The sequence below is a fragment of the Dicentrarchus labrax genome, unplaced genomic scaffold (genome assembly GCF_905237075.1).
Source record: "Dicentrarchus labrax unplaced genomic scaffold, dlabrax2021, whole genome shotgun sequence".
In the NCBI taxonomy this organism is placed as follows: domain Eukaryota; kingdom Metazoa; phylum Chordata; class Actinopteri; family Moronidae; genus Dicentrarchus; species Dicentrarchus labrax.
Window position 1 is genome coordinate 16,286,266 of NW_026136718.1, and position 20,682 is coordinate 16,306,947.

The following is a 20,682-nucleotide window of genomic DNA, read 5'->3' on the forward strand; positions in this document are numbered from 1 at the left end:
GATGATAGAAAGGACAGAGACTTTATCCTCACAGAATATTTTTTTTTAGCATTTTCAGTATCATGTTTGAATTCATCAGTGTAGACCAACACAATGGTGCTTTGAATACATGTCAAACACACAAAAGTTAACATAAAAAGTGAAGTCATGAGGTTTAATGCATTTACAAGTGCTAAATGGAGACAGGGACAGAGGATGGTGCCATAGAAGTGATGGTATATTCATAACTTGTACCAACAGAAAATATTGGGGTATTTAGATCAGCAGCAACAAAACACACTGACTATTACAATAAATGTCACTCTGGTCTGTATTTGAGGAAATATGCAGGTATAAATAGTATACACTGACATATACCATTCCTCTTTGTGTATCTGTAAAAATACAATGAAAGTGATCATGATCATCATACATACATATTATATACACTGAATATGTACTGGAAAACACATTCCTATTGTGGTTAAGTATGAATAATATTTTTGGTTTGTTTGTGTGCTCAAGAGGTGTCAACATACTTTCACAAGACAGTATTAAAATTCAACCTAACACCCCAGCCCTTGGTTCTACATGTTCTACGGTTATTGTGTTTGGATCCTGAATGTCACAGCAACAAAACAAGGCTCAAGTGATTCTGGTCTCTTTCTTTGGTGCCATGGTAACTGTGATGGAGAGAGTTCAGCTCGGCTTTGTGTGTCCAAAGAGAGGTACGGAAAATAAGGTTGCAATCCTACAGTGAAACCAACTTTTAAACATTTGGCAGCAATTGTTTTTTTTTTTTATATTACCAAGCAAATTTAGCACAATTGCTATGAGTTTGCCACACCACTTCCTGGCTACATTAAAAAGAAATGCTTTTGAGATTAACAATGCAACAATTTAAGTCATTACACATACTGTATGATTCATTCTCATAAAAACCCTAACAAGAAATTTACAATAATCCTCTTACAAATGGCTGCTGCTCATGCCAGGGGAACAATAAGCTGTTCTCTGCTCAATTGAGCTGCATACTAATAGGGTGATTATGAGGCCTAATTATCAGATGGCACTTGTCAAGAAGAAGCCGTGCAGTTTGCCCCGAGGACGAAATGTAAAATAGAGACAAACTGTTGTTTCTGCTTAAAAAGCCACTGGAGGAGCATCTCTATTTTATAATACAGCTGGTTAGAAGTCAAGAGAACACTTCAATAGGTGAGAGCCATGACGGGAAGTCAGAGAACATACCATCAGGCACAAATATGCAGTATAAATGTAATGTACACACAGGACACGACCCTAAGTGAGTCAACCCTGCCAACACTAAAGTCACTGGATATTATTAACGTACATCATGAATACATTAGTCATGTAGAGGAGGATATGAAATATGCATATTTCCTGAGGCCAGTATATGAGAGCAGGGATGGTTAAGAAGAATTGTTAAGAATGATGAACACCAACGGTCCTGACATGGTGACTTTAAAAGAAAGCTTGAGACGTTGAGTGAGTATGAGTGTGAGTGTGTGTGTGTGTGTGTGTGTGTGTGTGTGAGAGAGAGACAGTCCGGGGTGTGAGCTAACACACAGTGGAGTTGTCTCAGTGTCTAATCCACCCACATGTTTCTAATGTACCAGGGGTAGGCAACCTGCGGCTCTGCAGCCCCTCTCCAGTGGCTCCCTGCGGCTTTGACAAAAAATGATATGGTATAAATAACTTATTTTTTGTCTTTGTTTTAGGTCTAAAGTGATTCTTACATTCTCCAATTGTAAAAATGTGTGGCCATTACAAACAGAAAAAAAAAATGTTTTAACATCTTGTCAATTAAAATGTGCGTTGTACGTTACATCTTGACTTGGTACCTTTTCCTGTGAACACAGTCTTGAGTCACCTTAGCTCGGCTAGCTCCAAATCTCAAAAAAGAAAATAGAATATTTAATAGTGTGTGGACTGATTTATTTGGTTTCACCATGAATGCTGCAGGCTTACCTGTATGCTTGTTCAGTGGCGAAAAACTAGCATTAAGAGGCTTAAATATATTTTGCTGGCAAGGGTTGCTGACCCATAACTTGCCATCTACCTGTTTTTGGCACTCTTGTGGCTGCCAGTGAGCGACAGGATAGTTTTTGAAGACTCATGGGCATCAGGAGGGAGATTTGCCATATTTCCAATCTCGCACACTGTTAATAATTCAACATTTAATATAAAAACAGAAGGGCTGTCCGGGAGGGAACAATAGCTGTGAATTATTGATATCTCTCTCCCTTCTTGTCTCTGGATTAGAAAAAGGTGATATAGTGTAAATAAAAGGAGAAATTAAATCTGGACTAATATTCTTCTGCCGCCTGAAGAAGAATTCCCTGACCTCAAATGTATTAAACTTAAATTACGACCAGTTATTGCTGTCACCTCTGGAAAGCAGTTAAAATGTGCTTTGAATCCAAATTTATTGAATAAGCAAACGAAAGCGCTTCAGCCAGGCTGTAATTTCTGCCTCCAGTTCCTTTTCTTTTCACACATGTATTATGTGAGTCATAGTAACGTTTGGGAAAGGAGGCTCCCCAAGGCATTAGCTTCCTTTCCTCCAATTACCACCAATGTCACCTCTCTTTTTTCTTTCATGCTTCCTCTCTCATTTTAGCCATCATTCTCAGCCCTCAATGCTCCTCTGTCTACCTGTCCAATTGTCTTGTGTGTGTGTCTCTCTCATTTTGCCTGTGGGCAGACTGGTACAGGATGAAATATAGGGAGACCATAGCAAAGACAAATATATGCCACCTCAGTAACCTACCTTCTATAAACACACACGCATGCACGTCAGGCACACTGGCACTGACCCCTGTGGGGCGAGACTCAATTTAAAGTCAGACTCTCTGCTGCTAGAGAAATGTTTCCATTAAATATCAGTTCTGATATAGATCCCTCTGCTACCAGGTGTAGTGCTGAGGTCTGTGATTGTGTTGACAATCAGCTGAAAGTCAATACAGTAATACGATAGAGATGAGCAGACGGTCTCATATGAGCTTCATGTGATTGGTACATTTTCACCACGTTTCTGTGCCTCAGAGCCAATCTATGCCAGGTTCTGGTCGTTTCTCCAGAGAGACGATGCAGCAAAATGGTACAGTGAAGGACACAGTGTCTTCTGCAACGCCCTACTCACCAACTAACACATACAGTACAAACCCACGCACATACAACCACCATGTATCACTTGACCATACAAATGCACACACACATCTATAACAAATCATTTGACTAGTAAAAATAACACAACTAACAGCTTCCCATTCCTAGAGTAGAGAGGTAATTTAGACAACAGACTTAAAATGTTAAGATCGTAGAGTGACATACTGAAAAACAGCTCTGTGTCTGTAATCCCTTCAAGCTTTTGTAGAGATTGAAGGTCCGTTTTATCATTTCCCAACAACATTTATAGCAAAGAGTGCTTACAGCAGAGTACGGACACTGTGTAATGATTTCAATGGTTGCACTCTAATTGCAGTGCCAAAAAAACCCACAGAAATAAATCAGCATATGGCCCTGCTGTCATCACCTATAGCTCACAATCACACCCACACCCCCTGTAGCACAGAGCTCCTTATGTGCCTGTGTGTGTGTGTGTGTGTGTGTGTGTGTGTGTGTGTGTGTGTGTGTGTGTGTGCAGATGTCTACAGTCAGTTGTATACAAGTGCTGCAGAGAGCTGCAGTCTGAGAAGATAAAAACATCAAAATACACACAGCAGAGACAAGGTTACATGTCTCTATTCTTCTCTCTATCCATCCATCATCACCTCCTTGCTTTGCATTTTTATTTTCTATTACTTAGACTGCTGATCTTCAATGTCTGAATACAGGACAGATACCATATGAGTGGACATGACATCCAACTCTGCAAATTGCGATTCACTGCCAATTTTTTTGGTCTAATTTCAGCCCGAGCAATGCAGTCGATAAAGCAAACTATTCAAATGAATCTATCACATCAGCCTTGTGTGAATCCTTGCTAGTTAAATGCCATGCGGTCAGCTATGACTGATTGGTTACACTCTGCAAGCCTGGCTGATCTGCTGGCTGACAGCCAAAGCTGTTGATTAGGCTTCTCATCACCGATTAAAAACAATAACTTGCCTCATAACAGAGGTTAGATTATGGCTTGGAAGCCCTACTAATGCTAAATAAATACACCAAACCCCTGAGACCTTGGCAGCTGATTTCTAATCAACAGAGGCAGATCTCATTACATCTACATGCCTCCCATGCTTTAGATCGTTGAAATCACTCCTGCTGCTCTATGTATATGATCTCCAGTTGTGCACCTGGCAAAAAGCCAGATCATACATCATGATGGATGCTTTCTGTTTATTTTACCTTTACAGGATTGTATTTGCATAGGTGTAAAGGCTTGATGTTTAAGAAAACTATTTATTGTTTATCTTAAAAATTAATGTTAAAGCTTCTGTCCATCTTTGAATATGTAGAAACCTCAGCCCGTTCCTGTCACCCAGATTAAAGCATAAAGATCAGGAGAGCTTTGCCAAGGCCAGAACAGATGTGCACACATATGTAAATAGACATACATACAGTAGAGAGGCACAGTAATGACAAGTTGTTGACTGTAGGATTCATAACCCCTAGAAGCCCTCATAACTACTTTCAAGAGCTGAGAGGGCTCCAGGATGACCTTGACTCCTTTGAGCACCACTAACCCCTCCTTCAACCTTCTCCCTGATCCTTCCCCTCCAAGAACACACAAACACACCATTATTTCTCTTGTACTTGCACCCCAGCCCCTACCACCTCTGCATTTTCCTTGCCCTCTTTTTTTTTTTTTAAATCCATTTTACCAGCACTACATTTGCACCAGTGGAAATCTTATCCTGCCAGACTCCTGTAAAATGCCCAAAATCTAAAAATACCATCCCTGCTGGAGCCACATCCTCATCTGAACTACTCACCTTTTCCTAACACCACAACAGAGCCCTTCTTCTCTAAACCACCCCATACCTTTTCCCTACCCCCCCGCCCTCTCCTTTCCTTTACTTCATTCAGGCGAGATCTAATTCACCGATGAATAATGGATGGATGGATGGATGGATGGATGGATGGATAGAAGACTTTCATCTATCAAGGTTCTCTTTCTCTCTGCGTCTTTCTCTTGCGGGATGGCTGTAGTGCTAATGCAGGGCAACATGCATTGGAGATGAGCCCAGGGACCTCCCACTCAGTCTGTTTGTCTGTCTGCTGCCTGAAGGATCTCTCTCTGTGTTTCTATATCTTTCTGTTCCAGGGTGTCATTGACAATCCCATTCAATCCATGTATCATTGTTTTCAAACATCTTTTCTTTATTCTTTTATAATAATCACATCAGACATAAAAGTGGAAAGTGCTGGCCATCAGTCTTCATCCCTGTTTACATCAAATTACCTATCGCCTTTTTTATCATTCATTACCTCTGTTCGATTAGTCCCTGACCTTGGGTTAGTAATCCTAGGCTTGTATTGACCCTGACCCCCCTGCTTCCCTCCCCTCTAATACCCTCAGAAGGCCCATCAAAGGACCAATCTCACAATCCACTGCCACCTCCCTCGTTTACTGCTTCGTCGGCCAGTTTAAATCCACTTTGGAAGGTTTGGAACTTGCTTGAGTGAAAGAAAACCCATTCTGTAAGCTTGATTGTGGATGTAACTGCTCAAGCTAAAGAAATGTCCTGTTTGAATGGCACTTAAGTGTATAATTCTGAAAGGATCTTGACACCATGGCAGTCTACTGTTGACTAATAATCTCCAGTGGATAAAGAGCCTCAGGCGTCTTCACTTCTCCTGGAAATATTGATGGTATAGAGCAGAGAAACTGGCACTGAAAAACAGCCTCATATACTTTTTATAGACAATAAATAAGGTTTTGTCTAAAAGCAGCAACAATAGAATTTGTCTGCCTTAGAGCTCTAAAAGATCTTACTCAGAGTGGGCCGACTCTTCCTTCTCACTTACAGATGTTTGATTTGTATTTTCTCTATATTTCTTCTAGGTGGCACCGAGATTAATGACAAAAAGAACCACCCCCCACAAAAACCAAACAATTAGCGCTCGGAAGCGGGCAAGAGCAGCAGCTTGTCAAAGAGCCCATCAATAATGCAGGCCAGTGGGAGACCCTGGCTGACACACTACTGTCCTACTGAACCCTCCTGCCTGTCTACCTGTCTGTCTGCCTGTCCATCTGTCTCCCTTCCATCCACTGCTTCTCTCACCTTCTGAGTGCCTGCCTGACCTCCTGCCATCCTACCAGCATCTGCCTGTCTTTCTAACCACACGCGGAGTTGTATACGTTTCTCAGCCTAGCGGCCTGTGTGTCTGTAATGTATGCATCCTTGAGCTGCTGTGTCTGTGGAAACTCACTGTATACATGTATATACTCATGTATTTATCTACTGAAGAGAAACATCCAAGGTTTTCCATAATAAATACAGTTTGCCAGTGTGGACACAACATGTATTATTGTTTATCACTTGCATACTTGATGAGCAATAACACAAATAAATCACAAAGAAAGCATTTACATGAAGGCAACAAACTCCTCCAGTGGCTTAGACCAAAGGCAAGGTAAACAGCATATTTTAGAATGCAAGACTGCCTAAACAAAACATGCCAAAGCAAGAAAAATTAGAGAAATCTGAATGTTATTCCAAGCAGGGGGTGAGGACAGACTCTGAGGGGAACCGACAACAGTAATAACAGCTGCTGTTCCATCATATACGCCAGCAGAATAATAATCAGCACTGTATAACACAGGCTAGCAGCCTTCAACCAACCTCTCATCTAGTTCGTCAACAACAGCAGACAAAATGGCGGGCGAGCAAACGGCATGGACAACAATAGAAAGAAAACAGCTGATTGAAAGGTGTAGTTGAGGTGATTCATGTTGCCGCTTTCATTACGCAGATTAGATACGATGGCTCACACACAGACACAAAAATATTCATTAGGAAGTGGTAAGAGGGCTGCTGGCAGAGCTGAAAAGGTGCAGCACTGAGCAGGTTTACTGTTCTGTTAATTCTCTGTAATCAAAGCCATGAAGAGCCAACTAAAAGGGAGACAACACTGTCCGGAGGAAGCGTGGGAACAAAAGCCTAACAGGCCCCATAGAGACTAGGCAGCTGTGATTGTGAAGGTGTCTGGGATGGGGATATGAACATCTGGCTTTGTAGTTACCTTGTTCTGACTTAATGAGAAACGGAGTGAAACATTATTTTCATCCATACAACCATCTGGCTCTATGAGAGGTATTATCATGTTTGTATTCTTCTTATGTCCATCACATTACAGTAAAGTAAAGTTTGAGTGGTGGTTTTATATTTCTCTCTCTCTCTCTCTCTCTCTCTCTCTCTCTCTCTCTCTCTCTCTCTCTCTCTCTCTCTCTCTCTCTCTCTCTCTCTCTCTCTCTCTCTCTCTCTCTCTCTCTCTCTCTCTCTCTCTCTCTCTCTCTCTCTCTCTCTCTCTCTCTGATGGCGGCCCAGCAGCACTAGACCACTTAAATACAAACATGGTCTGGCCTGGGACTGGCTAGACCCCCGAGCCAGACACACCAGAATGTGTTCAAGCACATCAGCTATCTGTATAAATGTGAAGCCTGTACCCAATAGCTCCAGAGGCAAACCTCCACACACATGCATAGAGACATGTACAGTGCACCAATACCTCAACATCAATATCAATATCTCAGATTCAAGACAGATTCAAGTCAAGTAAAACACAGGTAACATGCAACGTATTTTCATTTCAGTGTGCTGTATGATGAGATTGTAAGTCCACAGGATGATGTGATGAGGGCTAGTGACACAACACATTCTGAGATCAACTAAAACATGTTTAAACTTCTTACAAAGCTAGACTTTTGGTTGTTCACACACAACCATATCTTGCTCTTTAAACACACAGTATGTAATTCTCTACCACTAAGAGGCCTCTCAAATCAAAACAATAACAAAAGCTAGTTTGATGACATCGTGAAATAGCGCAGGGTCATGGGAGTTGTTGTCTTCATTGTTAAACAACCACTGTTGGTGATTAAACAAATCTATCCAATGTGACTCAGGCAGAAATTGTGCATGGGCAAGGAAATAAAGTTATATTCCTGCTATGTTCAGTCATGTTTGCCAACTTTCTTTCCTCACACTCTGACCGATATATCTCATGTTTAAGTTACAGTAACTAACCCGTGCACCGTCACCAGAATATTGTGAACATTGTTGGAAACACATAGGATGACGTACACAAGTCAACAAAACATCAAACACAGAACTAGCATCTTAATGAGGACATTTTACATATCTTTAAAGGGATTGGTTAGGATTCCTTAAATAAAAGTAGTTATTTCAACACAATAAAACTGAACAGATTTGATAAAAATATGGGAGGCTACATAAACTTTTTGGTAAATACCATCACATTATTTTTTTTGGAAATGGTAGAGCAATTCATCACCACACAAAGAAGCACTGTAAGCATCCTGTTTTCACACCACTGCTTTTATACTGTTATTGATTTGACTGCATAAAACATGAAAAGCCTTAAAGGGATGGCAACTGACAGTAAAGCCACAAGAGTGGGAATAAGGTGGACATTTACTGAAAAATTTGCTTTTTTATATAAGACAGAAAAGTAACATGAGAAATCATCAATTAAATATAGTTTTTATTTATTTTTCAATGTCTGAATCTTTCATCTCTGACATCCAGACCTTGTGATACAGAACAAAATCTATTCTCTTGTCCCCTGAGCTGTAAGTCAATAATGTAGCCCCCATTCTCTTTCTCCGACAGTGTGTGTGTGTGCGTGTGTGTGTGTGCGTGTGTGTGTGTGTGTGTGTGTGTGTGTGTGTGTGTGTGTGTGTGTGTGTGTGTGTGTGTGTATGGTACTACACAGGAGCCCCACCCAGTGCCATCACTGCTATCCTCCCCCAGCTCCCCCCTTACTCCAGGCCCACACAGATACCATCACAGTAAGAGACTGACCATTTACAGAGTAACAGAATGAAGGGCACAATGAATGAATGAATGAATGAATGAATAAATGAATGCAACAACAAATGAATGACTTGTAGTGTAAAACCTCCCTGCAGGATTAAAAAATATGCTTAATAATATCAATATAGGCATGTACGGCATGTACAGCATGTCAACACTGGTGGAAATAGTGTGACACACACACATACATTCCTGTTAAAGCTGTGTGTTTATTATCCGGGGCCATTGTTCTCAGATATCCGTCATAATCAGCAGACTAATTGAATTAGATTGTGGCGTAACTCATTCAAATTGTTGGAACAGGGGGAACCAGAGATCCAACCAGCTGTTCTCTCCGTTGTCTTCCACTGGCTCTCCACAAAGCACTGAGACAGGCATGTTTTAATTACAATTACGCACCGTCCAATGGAGGAACAGAGAGAATGAGAACAAAGGATCTTAATGAGGGGTGAAGGGTCATATGCAGCAGCATGGCCACCATCATGTGCATGTGTCTTTGCATGTCTTGCAACAAGCTCTCTTAATTACTGTACATCTATCTTGTTAAAACTGAATGATTAATTTGAACTGGTGCTGAAAGAAATGCATGTTCCCACAGAAGCTCTCTAGCGTGGAGGTGCTGATGTTTAATGTCTGTTTGGATAAAAGCCACACTAGCACGGCAACACATAACACAGCACGAGAGACAATTATGCACTTATGGAAAGATCAAACCATGAACATTACAGATATTTTTTTTAAGTTGTTGGCCATGTGTTGTCACGATCTGACAACAATACATATACAGAGGCCCTGACAGAGGCTTTGAAGTTCTGCCTGTTCAGTGTTGCGTGTATCTATTAAACAGCTCTATCAGGTACAGCAGGGTGTCCAGCGAGAGAGCAGAGTGGGTGAGCAAGTAGTTATATCCCAGTTAACGGTTTCCCTTGGGCAAGAGAAACGTCTTCTGAATACCAAAAATGCAATTTTTTGTAATGAATGAGGCAGGAAGCAGATGAACAGAGCAAGAAAGAGAGAGAGAGAGAGAGAGAGAGAGAGAGAGAGAGGTGAGGTGCACTCTTGAATCAAATCTTCATAATTAGGCTTCCACACAGGGAACAGACGTAATAAAAATGAAATTGGGCTTAAAATATATTGTTTCAGCATCGATATGACAATGTATGTATGAGCAACATAAGCATTAAGCTTCACTTTTTCCACTTTTTCTGGCATCTAGTGGTAAAGTTGCACATTGCAACCAACTAAATACCACTCGGTGTAGGAAAAACTACAGTGGTCGTGGAAAAAGCGAAATCTAGAGCCAGTGTTTGGTTTGTCCGTTCTGGGCTACTGTAGAAACATGGCGGACTCCATAGAACAGGACCCGCTACCTCAGTAGATAAAAATGACTCATTCTAAGGTAACAAAAACACAACGATTCTACAGGTGATTATACACTAATGAAAACACAACTATGTATATTATATTCCACTTCGACCAATAAATCCTCCTAAATGTTACATATATATATAAAATTTGATAAAAGATGTAATTTAGATGTAATGTTCCAACTTACATGATAGCAAAGCGCTTTGTCCACTGAGGTAAAACAAAACTAAATAAATAAATAAGTGCAGTCCATTTTTCCAATGTCATTGTGGCCCGGTCTAAATTCACTCAGATTTGACAGATTGTGTCTAGTGGATGTGAAGAGAAAGTGCTGCAGTAAGCTTTGATCTTATAACACCTGATAATCTACTTTCAGTTATGAAAAGTCAACAGAATCTCAGCCACAGGAGAGGGTGACAGGGTTCAATAACACTGTTTGTCTACTGCTACTGCTGTTTCCATTCCTCTCTCATTCCCATAAAAACATTAGAAAAGGGACAGACAACTGTTTGATACATTCAAAGATTTCTTCTCCTACACAACAAATTGTTGCCATTGCTGATACTCTTCTCTTTGCACACTGCTTCAGTGTTTTAGTGACATTTTGAACTGTGTAAAAAAAAAAAAAAAAGTGTGAAAGGCACACAAATCAATTTGATTGAGCGGGGAATGTTGAAACATCACAACGATACCAGATGAATGACACAGTATGATTTTCTACTGATTGATTGATCCCGTCTCTATTTATAAGACACCCTCACCTATCTTGCGACAGGCTGACAGAGGCAGAGCAGTGACCCATGAGTACAGCTCAGACCTGAGACAGGAAATGATTTATCATCCACATTGAGCTCACCTAGCATGGCTAACAGCCTCTGGAGACGGCGCTCAAAGGAGAGACACAGCTCATATGTTATCACCGAACAAGACGCGTGTTCTACAGTAGTATTAAACGTACTAGTTAGGATTGAGCAATACCAATATAAACAGAAACATGTATACAAGCTCATAAAAACATTAAGCATTCATATACACACACTCCAATCACATTTCATAGAGTATTTTACATAATAATTCCTGAGTGTCATGCCTGCTGCAGTCAAAAATAAAGTCAACAAATGTCTGAAACTAATCTTTATGCCTGAAGCTGACTCATACAAGCATGCTTGCACACACAAAGAGATGGAGTTCTGTCATACATCTATGTCGCTCATGGATAGAATAATACTCCACATCAACACTGCTGAGCTGGAACTGAGCTCTGGGAGTCTCAGCTCTGTGAGGGGCATGTTGCACAACAGAGGAAAATCTCTCACTGTACACACACACACACACACACACACACACACACACACACACACACACACACACACACACACACACACACACACACTCATCCCATCAGATCACAGATCTGACATGATAGAGGTCAGTCTTGTGCAGCCGTATCTCAAGACCTTTTTTTCCATTCCATCACAGACACACTGTTACACACACACACTTCAGCAGTCACATAGATAGAGCTGCACGTCACCACATCATAAAGTCAGTCTCAAGCCTGCAGCTAAAGAAAGTTGTTTACCTCCACAAACGGGGAACCAAAATAAAAACAAATACTTTACATTCTTTCCCCCATTACACATAACTTGCAGTCTAATGCCAAGGATTAATTATAGCCAGTGGCCTTCCTTATCTTTGCTGTGTTGAGTAGCAACACTGTTGGCCAATGAACTCCAGCTCTGGTCTGCCACATTGACTACTGATGCACAAAGAGTCTTTACTTCAGTTTAAAGAGTGCAAAACATCCACATGTGCTGTTCACCACTTCATGCAGGTTAAAAAAACAAAGCAAGTAAGGTAGAAGGTAATGATTTGGTACTTGTCCTTGGTCTGGTTGAGTCATAGCCTATGGAGTGAGTGGCAGTACATTAGCAATGATTTCCACCTATTTATAGCAAATGAAGGGATGTTATTTCTGGGGGTGCCCAAACAGGCCCCAAGCAGGGGGCACTGGGTACAGAAGTGTATGTCTGTGGGAGTGCGTGTGCGTCTGTCTGTCTCTGTGTCTGGGTTTGTTTATCCAAACAAGGAGTCTCCTTACCTTCTATGGATGGGGCTTGGTCCTGGGCAGCATACAGCATCTCCTTGAACGCCTGGTGAGGAAGTGAGAAATAATAAATCACTCTCTGTGAACACTGACCCAAGCACCACTAAAGACTGTGCACTGATGTACTTTTGCCAGGATGTTGAAGTATATGTCAAGCCCATAGAAATCATAAGGATTAGTCTACAGAAGTATGGAGTAACTGTGGAGTAATTCAGAAGATGGACAACAAAATGTCAAAATCACCTCAGTCAGTTCCACATCGGATCAAATGAAGAACGTGTATTGACATCATACACACTGGTGTAAGTAAATAGAGATTACATGAGACCACAAGGCATTACACAATTGTTAGCACCATCTGCCTTTACAGTAGCATTTAAACCATCTAAAGCCATTTGAGAGCCATTAACTAAACTGTTCATTTGGGAAGATTACAGCAACTGCCACACAGCTGCTAACTTCATGAACAATGCACAATGCAACATAATGAACAACGCACAAACATTTTGTTGGTCTCATTTACTCCAACTTATACAAGTTACGCAGACATTCATATAGCTTGCAATAGCCCAAACAACTGAGAACGTATGGGCCCAACAGTTTAGGGTGGTTGCGTAAACAACAAAGAATGTCCACTTGCAACCAGTTTTTGTCATCACTCTTGGTTTATAATCTTTGGCTTTGGTGAATGAGAGTGCTACCATGTTGCTCTGATCTTAAATAGTGAAAAAAGTAAGGAAAGGGGGGAAGGCCTGACTCTTCAAGACTTAACAACTGCTACTTAAAAAATAAAAAAAAGGAGTAGCACCCTTGAGTGCTGCTGCTTCTTATCAAGTTGTGTTTGTTACATTCTTTATTATCTATTGTAAGGTCTCGTGGCCTCCAGCATACCTCCTCTCCTTACTTGTTTCACTTATTTAGTTTAAGTAAATCAAAGCAACAGGACAGCAGCACTTTCATTTACCAGAAGATTACACTAAAAGGATAACACAAACTAGTTGCAAAACAACTTCTAAAATAAAGATGACAAATGAGGAACAACGATTTTTTTAAATTACATATTAAATTAAATTGTTCTTTGCCAGGTGTAGCGTTTTATAGACTATAATATTTTAATAAAGTGTACATCTGTCTAATTAAAAGAGGAGATTGGGAGAGAGAGAGAGAGAGAGACAAGCAGACGGACCAACTGACAGATACAAAGCAGAGAGAGAGAGAGAGATAGCTGCCTGCAGTGGTTAAATGAGGTTGTTCCTCTGCAGTAAGATTGATCTTGAAGATAATGGAAACTGACAGATAATTGCATGCTGGCTCATCTGAACATATCAGTGGTAATCAGAGAACAGACTGGAACTGAGTCCTGTTTCTCCAATAGAGATGTCTTTAAAACTAAACTGCAGCAAATTAGAAAAAAAACAAAACCTTTTGGAAATCATTAACACAATGTTTACCTTTACAGGGCTCTGACTGCACAACACTGAAACATAAACCACGTGCCAAACTTCACTATCATTTTCCATTCAGCATTGAGCTCATACTGTCAAATCTGTCATCGTAATCTGACAACCTGTATGTTTTCCTGTCTTGTCCACTGATCATATCAAACTGCTCTGTGTCCAGGTTCCTATACAACCTGCTGCTTTTGTAATATGGCAGTGAGAGAGTAGTGTGAGTAATCCTGTGTGTGGGTGGAAACCACTCAGAAAACTGCTGTACATTAGTAGCAGCCTGGATTGTTGCTACTTAAGTTCCTCTGTGAATCACAAGCACAATGAGACTCCGACACTGGAGTCTAATCCAAGAGGTAAACATTTCATTTGTATGTAGCAGTGTCTCTACTTTGTCTGATAAAGATCACAGGAGACCAACTGTGCTCACACACCACTGGAACAGGGCCCAGTCCTGGCTAATCTCTGGTGAGCAAGAAAGGGCCCCCCGACTAATAGGTGGGAAATAGACATTCAGATTCAGACAGGGAGGCATTGCCATGGTGATGGCAGAGATGGGAAAGGGGGGCGAGTGGCTCTTTGGGGAACTGAGATAAACCTGCAGGCTTGGCAGTGATCAGTGGTGAAACCTGTAGAAAATAAGCCAAGCCTAATGGGGCCCATCAGTTTGAATGACCATGCATTAACACGATGATGAGGCATACTCACCACACCAAACATGTGCGTAACACAAGTACCACATTTAAGTCACTATGTCCGACTGAGGCTCACACTGCAGCGTGTCCAGCCAATTGAATGTTGTCAATGGATCTGTTAATAGTTGTGACATGTTGAGTGGACACTAACCAAAATATCTGAGGGCTAGATGGTGAAACCCTTCCTCTAAGACACTTGAGGTTGTTATCCCTGTGCTTGAGAATATCACGCAGTGTGCATCATTAGTCTGAAGAGATCTCCGGCTCAAATAGAAAGCCAATGGTGGATCACTTGAATCCCTAGCTCTGTGTCTGAGTGGATCCCTGCATGCAGAAAGAGGAGTAGAGAGGATGGGAGGAGACGATTGAGGGAGGAGAGGAGGGGCGCAGAGGGCAGCTCTGGTCGGGGACCAGATGTCCTCCCAGTGGGGGAGGAACGATGAGGTGAGGATGGAAGGAAGGAGGGAGGTATAGAAAAGGGGGTTCGCAGCAGTTGCCTTGCCATGCCTGTTGTATACATAATGTTCATATTGTTGAACATGCTAATAAATCATTGCGTAACATGTAGATGATGAGCAATGTTGTATATTTTATGTCCCATTTCCATTATGTCTGTCACAATACAAAGCTCACTGAGCTGGTTTAGACATTTAAACTACATCACTCAGATTAATTAGAGAGAGACAAGGCTTCACCTTTGAACAAAGAACAATCACTCACTGAAATCACACAGGCACCTGCTTTTCGTCAACATAATGTCACTTTGCTGGTATGAATTGTAAATGCGAGACTCCACATGCACTCTCCTCCTCCTCAACTAAGCTTACAGAAATGATTAGACTGCAGAGGTAAATGCATAAGTGGCCTTGTTCTCTCACCCACACACACATACATCTGCATCTGTATCTCTCCCTCTTTCTATACCTCTAATGTTCAATACACATTAGTTATTCAATATACATCCCAATTCAACAGTTGCCACCTGATTATTGTCTGTACACATCTTACATGCTGTAATACAAGAAAGTTTGCTTTTATATAAAAAACCCTCGGACATGTTTTGAAATTGTCATCAGTCAGAGTGCATAAAAACTGCTTTTTTAAATATTTTTGCACTTAATAACTATCCCATTTAAAGGCAAATCCCCTCCCTATCTATCACCCTATATCCCCTGCCCTTTGGAAGCAGAAGAAGCCTCTGGAGTCAGCTGGACATGCACACCTCCATACCAAACAGCTGTTTAGCATACAGGTTTATAACTACAATCCCACAGGATAAAGCACACACCTAATTACTCTATCACTCAATCGCCTTGTCAATGCCTCCATGTTTAAATGAAGTGTCTTACTAACTAAAGCCTGTATTTTCTGGCACGGCCACTTTGCCGCATCCCTCTCATCTGCATAGAAACTGGCTAACCAATCTAAACAGACTGCACGGTTTCCCACACAATAGCGTGCTCTAAAAAAAGTAGGAGAGTGAAAACTGGGCAGCAGGTTAATTAATCCACCTAGCACACAAAGGCAAGAATATCACTTCAAACCACAGACAATTTGGATGTGAGCAGCTGTAATATACGCCACAGATACAGCCAGTGTGGAAGTGTTATATCTGACTGCATTGTTTAAGAGTAAAAATGCCTTGTGTGACTGGAATAATGTGTCAGTGTGTCGTTAAATGGAAAGGCAACTGTATTTCAATAGAGCAACTGTGTCGGACGCTGTGGTCTCTGCAACACATAAGGCAGAATAAATACATGAGAGGTGGCTTTCACTATGACACACAATTTGTTTTATGCATTTCTCAAGGTATCTGTAATATTCACTTCACTGCCTAAGAGTCAATGGACTCACACAGCTTCTGTTGCATCACAGTAGCATATCAAGGCTTTGCATTTTTCAGAATTACATTAAAATTTATTTCTGTTTTATCTCAGTGACCCACTTTAGTCAACAAGTAAACTGATTTCACTCGTTGCAGATAACTTTGTTTTTGTCCTCGTCTCTTCACTTGTTTCACGGGTCATAAATGCCTTGAATAAGATGTCCATCATCTGTAGATGTGAGCTTTCTCCCTGATCTCTCGCTATCCCGCCCACCCACGAGGTAAAGGAGTTTACAGAGGGCAGACAAAGACTGAAGTACACAGGAATCCATCATTGCTGCAAACTCTATCTATAATTCAGATTTGAGCAAGAATACTGTATGGATAGGGGATGGGCCCTGTTCTTCTACATAATTCAACAATAGCTACACATGTGACAACAATATATTATTATAGATTGGGTTTTTGGGACTTTGAAAAAGGAAAAAAAAGGCAATGGCTTTCTATGAGTAACATAGCAATGGTTGATTACAGTTGTGTTCACACCAGATTTTTGTTTTGTTTGTTTTCAATTTAAATCTTATAGAAATAAGAAGTATTAAATATAGGCTGATAAAGTCAATCAGTCTTTCATGCTCACAGAAATCATATTTTTACAGTAACAAAGTATTCTTTGATATATCTATACATGATTAACATTATGCACAATTCCAGTTGCAAAAAAACATGCAATTATCTGTATCGAAAGCAGTTTTAAAATTGAATTGCCTCTATTATAATATATATAGACATTAGAGTTGTAAATATACAATAACAATAAAACTTTAATGTCAATTCAAGATTATTATATCTTACGGGTAACAACACTAAACGTAGATGACAGAGAAAATATATCATCATCCATCTCAGGTCAGTGAGTGCCGAGTCGAAGACTGAAGGTGTAAAATGGCTGGTATGGCCATGCATCTGTCCCTGGGCTCACTGTGCGTCAGTCTGTGCATACAAAGACCCCACATAGGCTCTACATGTATGTTAATAATCAATTCAAATAAAATTCTACAGAAGAGTTGTCCACTTATCAGTGTGTCCACTACATATCTGACATATCTTTAATTTTTTTTCCACTTTAATTATGTTGCTTGAAGATGTTTTCACTGCACGATAATGACAGGCTGGACCGATCCAAATGTCTACTGTAGTAATTATCCAACTTAATAACAATATTTAGGGCATGTTTCCAAAATAAAACCAGTGCAGTGAGCTTCTGTTGAGTCTGGGATGTAGGCTGCTGAGGTTGAAGAGAACAGGGTCTTTGTCTATAATTCATAGAGCTAAATGGAACGGAGCAGCCTGTCCTGTCACTACATGTCTGCACTAAAGCTCTTAATGTGGATGCAGCAAAGCAAAGAAGTGGGGTGTGAAAATAAAATACTGCTCAAGTACTGTACACCACCAAACAAAGACCATGTGTGCACACAAAGGTCTCTTTAGATCCACAGACAACCATGAACCAGACAGAATATTGTGTTAGATGAAGACTTAGAGATTGGTTCCTAGAGACAACGATTCCTGTTTAATTGTGAAAAAATATTAATAACAACTACATCACTGCGTACTAAAATTACTCTGGAGATGTCCTGTGTGCTCAGTTAGGTTGTTGCAAATAACAAAAATGAAAGTATAATCCAAAGAAGGTGAGTTTCTTAGATGGAATTATCAAAGCAATTGACAATGAACACCATTTTTCTTTCTTTTTTAAATATATACCCCCTCAGTTATATGATAAACAAACTTAAAAAATAAATTTAAAAAATCAACATTGTTGTTTTGCCAAGAAAATGTTAAAAATAAACATATAAAGAAGCTAAAGAAATTAATTATTCATAGAATATTACGAAATATTTACTATGAATTGTTAAAATAAAGAACAGAGTTGATTTGTTAATTACTCCAGTATGAATTGTTCAGTAAACGGTTAATTCAGTTAACCTTTAGGTGTTGTAAAGTCAGCAAACAGCAATAATAAACCCTGAATGCTCCCTATGGCTCTTAACACCCGCAGTCAATTTCCCCTCCATAAACAAAAGGACATCCCTTATTGCTCTCAGGAGAAGGCTATACTGAAACTGAAAAAAAAGAAAAATTACAAGAGATTGTAAAAAAACCTGTCATAGTTAATGTCTCTTATCTTCCACTTTTCCTTAAAAAAGGATGTATTTGTAGGAGTTTCCCCCCCATGCCCACATTCACAAAGCGTTTATTTCAAATAGCAGATATATTTGACTTTACCTCATACTGAAGATACTGTTTCCTCCACTCTGGAGTGATGTGGGACGAAAGATGCTCCGCGAATTTCATTTTGCCGGAACAACTGTCCCCTCAAACCTCCGTTAAAATCCGAGATCGGCTGTCCCCCTTCCTCGTCGACGCGACTTTTGTTATTTCAGTGAACTTGCTGGCTCAACATGCGGTGCGTCAGCCCGGCGCACTCCGCTCCTCTTCACTCCACTTCTGGCTCGTCCCGGTCAGTGCACTCCGAGCGGATCCCGTCCCACATACTATATCACGGGAGGGACGGCTAGGGCAGCGGGCTTCTCTTTTAACAGGTGGTCGGACGGCGGTTTCAACGGAGCCTTTGAGAGTGGCTTAGTGACTTTGCTCCGTCCCTCCCTGGGCAGGTCTGGGGACATTGCGGTCCGCCATCGCATTGAGCCACAGCGACGTGGTTGCGTCAGCAGAGCGCGCAGTAGCACCGGGCGTAGTTGGGACCTCCTGTGAAAACTAGTTAGCAGTGCGGTCAGGGAACCCCTCACCCCCTCACCCCCTCACCTCCTCCACAACTCAATTCAGACCACAGACCCCCCTTCCCCGGGTTCATTCAGGTTTTATCTCAGGTGCTGCCGGCTCAGAAGCGTGTTGCTACTGCTGTGTGTCTGCAATGAAAGAGAGGATAAAGTTAAACTTTATAATAGAAATACATTATCGGATACTTTAAAGTTTACATACACTCCGTGTTTTGTATCCAACCAGCTCATTCAAAGATCACATAATGATTGCAAACATACTTTTTTTTAATGTTTGACTGTCCCAGTTTTGTTTTTTTTTATCTCTCTTCTAACATTTCTGATTAAGTTGTTTTATGGTAGACTTTTCCCAGAGTCCTCTTGCTTATTTCTACAATTCATCTGGAAGTGGGCCAGCGAATTATAGATAGGCTACATGGATGCTTAGTTTAATACATATGCCTTTGTTTGAGCTCTGGAAAAACATATAACAGGATAATAGGCTACCATTACTCACAGGGTAGCTATCAAAAGGATCTCATTATTGTGCCCATACTCCAAAGTTCTGTAGTTTCATGAGAGTGAAACTATAAACATCCTAAACAAATTGGATAGTCTATTCTCTGTGCTTGTATAAGAGAAATATATAAGCTATACAGTTAGTTTATAACCTTAAGAGCCTTTTGGGACAACCGCTCAGTGCCTGGTTGTACAGGTGTGAATTCATCATTGTGCCAATAGCAGCATCTGCTGGACAAACTGGGCTAATGCGTCTGACCTGCTAATGTTGACAGGTGACACCAAAAACTTTCACATTCAGACATGCTATCCATTTTGTGTTAACTAATGGCAGCAGGAGACAATCGAAGACAATTGACCTGAAACTGAAATTGGTCAAATTGGACACAAAAGTAACTTAATTGGTTAAACGGGTAAGTTTGTTTTTGCAAAACCGCTGCAATTAAAGTCCAAATTATATTCACCTGTAGCCTAGCAACGCAGGTGTATGTATTATTATGTAACTAACACGCAAATTAAATGAGACTTTAACGTAAATACAAACGATAACGCTGACAGCTGTAGGCCTAAAATGCTAGATTTTAATCATCTTTCTTTTTACCAATTCAAAGAATCAGTTGGCCTAACGTTACGTTAATGCAAGCTACTTTTATTAACTGCTGTCAGTTGACCTAACGTTAATGTGGTGGTTTGTAAGTTAATGATTAACCGTTACCATGCACACATCAAACACCAAAACCGTCCCACAAGATTTCATTTTGTTTAACGTTACATAACGTTACAGACTTACTAGTTATCTTACTTTAAAAACATACTTATACCAAAATAAACCGTCAATTTCACAGTCTTCCTTAGTTTTGTCTGTTTCTAATGTGTTGTTGTCTCACCAAAGGAGCAACGTGAAGCCCTGTCAGGAATGCAACCGGAACCTT

At 40.6% G+C, this 20,682-nt stretch overlaps 1 protein-coding gene across 1 annotated transcript in view; it reads right to left on the reverse strand.

Annotated features, from left to right (window-relative positions):
• The window catches only part of xpr1a (xenotropic and polytropic retrovirus receptor 1a), a 67,487-nt gene extending 48,242 nt beyond the window's left edge, over positions 1 to 19,245 (reverse strand). The window contains exons 1-2 of the mRNA XM_051377979.1: positions 18,738 to 19,245; positions 12,475 to 12,526 (exon numbers count right to left, since the gene is read on the reverse strand). Coding sequence (XP_051233939.1) covers positions 12,475 to 12,526; positions 18,738 to 18,806 — 121 coding nt within the window. The 5' untranslated portion in view covers positions 18,807 to 19,245. The remainder of the gene's footprint in view (positions 1 to 12,474; positions 12,527 to 18,737) is intronic.
• Positions 19,246 to 20,682: the final 1,437 nt, after the last annotated feature.